This window comes from Calidris pugnax, unplaced genomic scaffold (assembly GCF_001431845.1).
Source record: "Calidris pugnax isolate Ruff unplaced genomic scaffold, ASM143184v1 scaffold498, whole genome shotgun sequence".
In the NCBI taxonomy this organism is placed as follows: domain Eukaryota; kingdom Metazoa; phylum Chordata; class Aves; order Charadriiformes; family Scolopacidae; genus Calidris; species Calidris pugnax.
The window spans coordinates 126,704-133,795 of record NW_015091244.1 but is presented as its reverse complement, the minus strand read 5'-3'; the positions used below and the strand labels follow the sequence as shown (position 1 = coordinate 133,795).

The window sequence follows — 7,092 nt, the reverse complement described above, 5'->3', positions numbered from 1 at the left end:
TTGTGTGTCCCCGTCCTCCCCCCCGCGGTTGTGTTGTGTGTGGGAAGGGATTTGTTGGGGGAAACCCCCCCTTGTTCATCAAAGCACCAAATAATGTCAAGTTCTTGAGCATCGAGCTGTTCTCCCAGTTCCTACTGGTTTGTTGTGTCTCTTCAAACTACAAAACGAGCCTTGGGGAGGTGGAAATGGCAAGAAAGTTGCCCAAATTGCTGATGAAGAGCAATATTTAACCAATATTGATTGTTTAAAGGCCCTCGATGGGGTTTATTTGGGTGTGAGATGGTGGCAGTGGGGTAAATGCTCATGAAGGTTTGTTTTCTGGCATGTGGGAAGGGATTTTGAGGGGAAAAAACCCTCCTCCTTCACCAAAGCACCAAATGATGTCAAATTCATGAACATGGAGGTGCTCTCCCAGCTCCCACTGGTGTTTTATGTCTCTATGCTACAAAACAAGGTTCACGGAGGTGGGAATGGAAAGAAAAGTGGCCCAAATCGGAGTTTAACAGGTGAATTTGGGTGGTTTAAAGGCCCTCGATGAGGTTTATCCGGGTGTGAGAGGGCAGCACGTGGGTAAAGGCTCATGAAGGTTTGTTTTCTGGCATGTGGGGAGGGATTTTTTGGGGGAAAAAACCCTCCTCCTTCATCAAAGCACCAAATGATGTCAAGTTTTTGAGCATGGAGATGTTCTCCCGCTTCCAACTCGTTTGTTATGTCTCTTTATTCTACGAAGCCAGGCTCATAAAGGTGGAAATAGAGGGAGGGGTCCTGCCTCTAGGCAACGACGGGGGGCGGGCTCCTGGAGCGCGGCCAATGGGGGAGCGTCGTGGGCGGGGCGGAGCGGCGACGCGGTCCAATGGGGTTGCGGGGAAGGGGGTGCGCCTGCGCAGGTCGGGCGCTCGGGCGGGCAGTGCGGCGCCGCTGGCCGGAGGCGGAGGGGGAGCGATGGAGCAGGGATACGGCGGTAGGTGCGGGGCAGCCCCCGGTGCGCCGCGGGGGCGGGGCTCATGAAGGTTTGTTTTCTGGCATGTGGGAAGGGATTTTGAGGGGAAAAAACCCTCCTCCTTCACCAAAGCACCAAATGATGTCAAATTCATGAACATGGAGGTGCTCTCCCAGCTCCCACTGGTGTTTTATGTCTCTATGCTACAAAACAAGGTTCACGGAGGTGGGAATGGAAAGAAAAGTGGCCCAAATCGGAGTTTAACAGGTGAATTTGGGTGGTTTAAAGGCCCTCGATGAGGTTTATCCGGGTGTGAGAGGGCAGCACGTGGGTAAAGGCTCATGAAGGTTTGTTTTCTGGCATGTGGGGAGGGATTTTTTGGGGGAAAAAACCCTCCTCCTTCATCAAAGCACCAAATGATGTCAAGTTTTTGAGCATGGAGATGTTCTCCCGCTTCCAACTCGTTTGTTATGTCTCTTTATTCTACGAAGCCAGGCTCATAAAGGTGGAAATAGAAAGAAAGCATCCCAAAGTGGAGTTTAATGGATGAATTTGGGTTGTTTAAAGCCCTTCGATGAGGTTTGGGGGTCAGGGCTCCCAGCCCCGAGCCCGAAGCAGCCCCAACAGCCCGGATCCTCTCCCCCATCGCCGCTTTGGAGCCCTCCATCCTCTTCCCTCCTTGAATTCCCGCTTCTCCTCGCTTCTTTTCACCTCCAGGGAGGCTGAGGTCCCACGAGGGTGATTTTCAACCCTCCCTTGAAAACCCTTCCTTGGTTTTTATAACATAATTATGACCTCGGCAGGATTTTATAAATAATATAGCCGCGTTTTCACCTGGTCTTTCTTCGGGCATAAAAATGAGGTAATAAACTGCCACAGGATTGAATAAAAACACCTTAAATGTGATTAAAAACACCTTAAAGAGCTGCTTTCTCTCTCCTGACGCCCGAGCGAGTTGGGATAAACAACTCAGAAGAGTTTTGGCAGAGAAAGTTATTCCTGAGAAGGATTTCCTTGGAATCCTGACCTTAACGAGCCGCCCAAGAGCTGGGATCTTTCCTTCCTCTGGCAAAACTCTTAAGAAATGAAAACCGTGGAGCACGTTGTAGCTTCGGAGAAGTTTTGGTGGGGAATTTTTACCTTTATAAAATATAAAAATGAAGGTTTTCTTCCAGTTCTTTGGAGTTGTATAATATAACTAGCCACTTTATATTATAAACCTTTATTTTTAATTCTCCGCGTGTTGAGAATCGTCCGGTTGGACGAAAACCAGTGGGTTTTTGGGAAGAGCATCCTTTTCAGTGGAGATTTAATTTCAATACTTTGGAATTCCGGCAGAAGACAAATTTTCTCCTTCACGGCTAAAATTTTCTCCTTTCTGGATAAAATCCTGTGTTGGAATCAGCGGGAGAAGCTTGGACTTTTTGCTTTGGGAAGGAATTGGCTTCGTTTTGTTTTTTTTTGTCTGCGGGTGTGAAACTTCCATTTCTCAGCGTTTCACGGAAATCCCTCCACGTCGCTCCGTTATTTCCAGATTCACGCTCCGCTTCCTCCTCCTTCTGGGAAGAAAAAGTCTGCGGGTGTGAAACTTCCATTTCTCAGCATTTCATGGAAATCCCTCGACATCGCTCCGTTATTTCCAGATTCATGCTCCGCTTCCTCCTCCTTCTGGGAAGAAAAAAATGATTCCCAAGCTTTTCCCCCAGCTCCGGGAATAAACTGGGAACCAGGACACGCTCAGAGCGAAAAAATCCACCACTTGGTCCCTTCTGGGTTGTTTTTTTTCCTTTTCTGTGCTTTATTTCGTATTTATTTTCCCAAGAGACGGCGACAGTGATTTATTCTGCTGATTTATTTTCTCTTCCCATCCTGGGGGATGTTGAGGGATTTGCTGCAGAACTGAGGATCCCAGCCCTGCTCGCCCGTTAATACCCCAGCCTCTCCTTTAGTGGGATTTCTTTTCCTTTACTTCGTTTCAAAATTAGATGTTGAAGTTTTTAATTGCCACCTTCTCGGGTGATTGCGGAAGCTTGAGCTCTTGGAAAAGCTTGAAGGCTTTGCTTAATTTCTTCATTCCTCAAAATAATATGGTAATTGTGGTAATACCTATATGAATTTAACCAAGTTAAATGGATTTCAAATGAATTTTAAATCTTGGACGCCAACATCTACACGTGGAATTTAAAAGAAGGGAATTTTATCCTGTGGAATCTGGAGGGATAGAGAATTTGGGACTCTCCTTGGCTGAAAAATTCTGCCATTGGATCCCAGGTTTATCCTTAATTTTCCCTCAATTTTGTCTGGACCCGATTCTTCCCACCGACAACAGAAAAACTCCATCCTGCTGGAAAATGGGGCTAAAAAGCGAGAGATTCCACCCAAAAAAACCCTCTGATGGTGGGGAAGGAACAAATTGGGTAAAAAAGCTGTGATTTCGAAGGCGTTTGGCGTCTGACGGTTCCTGTTTTGCTGCGGTTTCCGTAGGAGTTTGAAAATACAACAAGGAAAGGACCATTTCCCCCCCAATTTCTTGAGGTTTTGTTTCTTTAAAGTGGTTGCCTGTGAAAAAAAAAAGAAGTTTTTTAGAGGTCTCCCTGGTTGGGGGGACGAGGGCTCTGTGCTGGGGGGCGGCGGGAGAAAGGATTTGTAAAATTGGGGGCCGTCTCAAAAAGGAAACATTTGGCCCAAATTGGGGGTTGTTGCCAAAAAAGGAAGAGGTTTTGGAAAATTGGGGGCTGCTGCCAAAAAATGGAAGTTTTTCAAAATTTGGGGCTGCCGAGGAAAAGTAGGAGAGTTTGGGAAAATTGGGGGCTGCCGCCAAAAATAGAAAATCTTTGCAAAATTGGGGCTCCATCCAAAAATAGCGAAGTTTGGCAAAATCGGGGGCCTTCTCCAAAAATAGGAAGCTTTGGCAAAATATATTAAATCTCCAAAAATATATTAAATCTTTGCAAACTTGGGGGTTATCTCAAGAAAAGAGAAATATTTGACAAACTCAGGAGCCACCTCCCAAAGAGAAAAGTTTTTGCAGAATCGGGGGCTGTTTCTAAAAAAAATAAACATTTTTCAAAACTTGGGGGCTGATTCCAGAAATAGAAAAACTTCGTGAAAGTGGGGATCGAGGATTTGGGAGGGGGGAAAACCAAGGCCAGAAGAGAATTTTGGGGTAAAACAGTGGGTTTTGAACCAATTTGCATCCGTAGGAAGCCGGGTGTCAGTAGTTCCGCTTACGAACCAATTATTTTTCCCATTGGAATAATAAAAAAAGGTTAAAAACTTGTTTTCCTGTGGAGAATTGGAAGCCAAGAGGCTGGGAAATGTTTTTAACGCGTTGCTTTTTGAATTAAAAATTGAATTTTGATGCTTTCAAGGTTTTTTTCTAACATGGAGCTTGTTTATCCCGGTGGATAAGGTGGTTGCTGCGGTGCCGGGGCTGTGATTTCACCCTGGAAACCCTGGAAAAGGGGAATTTATTTACCCAAACAAGTTTATTTACCAAAACACAATGATTTTTTTATTAATTCAAAACATCTCGGTTTTTTTTTTTGGCTGAAATAATTCAAAATAAAGCACCAGGAGAGCTTAGAATAGGTTTGGTTGGAAGAGATCTTTCAGCTCCTGCTCCGGGCAGGTTTCTCAAATAATAAAAAGGGAAATTAATTAAAGACTTTACTTTTTTTATTTTTTTTTTTTTTAGGTTAATTAAAGGAGAAAAAGCAAACCTGGTTCCATTAATAGCTCTTTTTGTTTTTTTTTTTTTTTTGCAGGTTATGGCACTTGGAACACTGGGGCCACCAATGCTCAAGGTGAGTTTTCTGTAGCTAAAAATAATCTGAGAAATTACAATTTTAGAATAAAACTGGGGTTTTTTTCCTTATTTTTAGCCCCCCAAAAATCAATATAGAAACGGCTTCTCCAGCCTTTATTTTCCTCTGCCATTTTAAGCTATTTTTCTATGTGTGTTTTTGATAAAAGCTTCCTCTGTGATTCCAACTCCTTTCCAGCCTAAACAGTAAAATCAGGAGGATTCTCCTCAAAAGTGATAGTTTTAACAAAAATATTTGCTTTTGCCGCGGTTTTACTGCTCCTTGAGGGGGTTTATGGCATCGTTTGAGTTGTTTTCAAGGGCAAATAGATGAAAAAAATGCCAAAAAATGTATAAAATAATATATATTCTCCATTTTATTTCCATAATTAGCTCTTCTGTTTTTCCCCTTTCTATGCATCCTTTTTACTAACTAAACTCTATATATTTACTCTCTGGATGTTGAATTCTGTCGGTTTTTAGGGCTGAAACTCTTTTTTTCCTCCCTGCTCAGGTACATACGCCACCAACGCCACGAGCTGGCAAGGTATGTGCTAAAAAAGCCCCTTATTTTACATTTTCTGCTTCTTGTTTGATCTGGGAGAGCCCAATGTGTGTAAATAAATTGATGTTACTGAGATTATATCATTTTTCACTCAAAACCCAAGGTTTGCCCTTCTATTTTTGGCAGCGATGACACATAAATACAGTTCTCTATCCCCAAAACTGTCGCATCTTTAATAAAGCCCAATTTGCTTTCTCTAATAAACTCTTTTCCTCAGAGCAATTAATTAATTGTTCCCGATTTGGATTGTTTTAAGCCGGTTTTAGCGCATTCCCAAAAACAAAAGCCTGAGATTCTGTTGTAAAGTATTATTTCTTTGGTCCTTACGGTGTGAAATTGAACGTTTGGATTCAAACCTCCCGGCTCAAGTCATTGCTGTAAATGGATTATTTTGTTCCCTTTATTTTTCCTCTTTTTGGTAAAACCTGGGCGCCCTGTGAAGGCCCCAGGGCAGAAAGGTCCTTTGCCACAAGGTGCTCTTTGAATACAATTAACTGCGTTGATTTTCTAATTAATTAAATTTCATTATGGCCCTTTTTTGATGGAAATAATGACAATTATTTTATTATTATATGTATTTTTTATATACATATATTTATGTATTAAAACGTGCTGGGTTTTCTCTGGGTGTTTTGTGGGACCCTGCGACATCCCTGGGTCGGGGTCTTGTTTAGAAATCATGAATTTTACTGAAAATCCACAAAAAAAAAAGCCCCCCCCAAAAGGCAAAAAATGGCAAAAAAAAAAAGAGACAAGAAAAAAAGGTGGGAAAAAAGGGCAAAAAAAGAAGCAAAAAAGGCATAAAAGGGGCATAGAAAAGGCAAAGAAAAGGCAGAAAAAAGGGCAGGAAAAGGCAAAAAAAAGGGCAAAAAAAGAAAAGGCAGAAAAAAAGGGCAGAAAAAGGCAAAAAAAAAAAAAGGGCAGAAAAAGGGAAAGAAAAGGCAGAATAATGCAAAAAAAGAAAAGGGAAAAGGCAAAAAAATGCAAAAAATTCACCAAAAAAATTGCAAAAAATCACACACAAAAAAAATTCCACAAAATAACCTCACCAAAAATGTCACAAAAATGACAACCCTCCGTTTCTTGGGTTAAAACACCCCGAAGGGGGGATACCCTGATGTTTTTATGGTCAGGCCACAAGAATCTTTTGCTTTTTCTCCCTTGAAGCGACCAAATCGCCCCAGAGGAGGTAAAATCGCGCTAAAACCCAGCTGCAGCCTCCTCCCTCCCCATCAAAACTCTCCCCCCTCGTTAGAATCTTAATGTATTAAATGTGTTAATAAATATGAATGTATTACAATGAGTTCATTTCCCTTTCCCCCCCCAGGCTATGAAGGCTACGACTACTACAACACCCAAACCACCGCCGCCAACACGGCGGCCACCTACAACTACGCGGCCGGCAGCTCCGGGGGCTGGGACCCCCCCAAATCCTCGGAGCTGGGCCTGACCCCGGAGGTGGGGGCCCCCCTGCCCGTCCCCTCCTACGGCCCCGACTCCTCCGCCCCCGAGAACTCCGACTCCATCATCGCCAAAATCAACCAGCGCCTGGACATGCTGTCCAAGGAGGGCAGCGGCGGCGCCGGGGAGGGGATGGAGGACCAGGAGAGGTGACTCTCACCATGCTTTGGTTTTTTTTTGCCTTTTAATAGCGAAAAAAATAAGGGGTTTTGGTGATTTGAACTTAAGGTGAGGGTGGTGAGACGGCGCTGGCGCAGGTCTTAGATACACAGAGACATGGAGATAGAGATGTATGTTATATATGGGGAGGGAGGGAGGGAG

The 7,092-nt window shown here is 43.7% G+C and overlaps 1 protein-coding gene across 1 annotated transcript in view; it reads left to right on the top strand.

The window, feature by feature from the left end:
• The first annotated feature begins 879 nt into the window (after positions 1 to 879).
• Positions 880 to 7,092, top strand: part of AKAP8 (A-kinase anchoring protein 8) — a 28,779-nt gene continuing 22,566 nt past the window's right edge. Inside the window, 4 exon segments of the mRNA XM_014960093.1 lie at positions 880 to 961; positions 4,708 to 4,746; positions 5,260 to 5,292; positions 6,638 to 6,920. Coding sequence (XP_014815579.1) covers positions 943 to 961; positions 4,708 to 4,746; positions 5,260 to 5,292; positions 6,638 to 6,920 — 374 coding nt within the window. The 5' untranslated portion in view covers positions 880 to 942.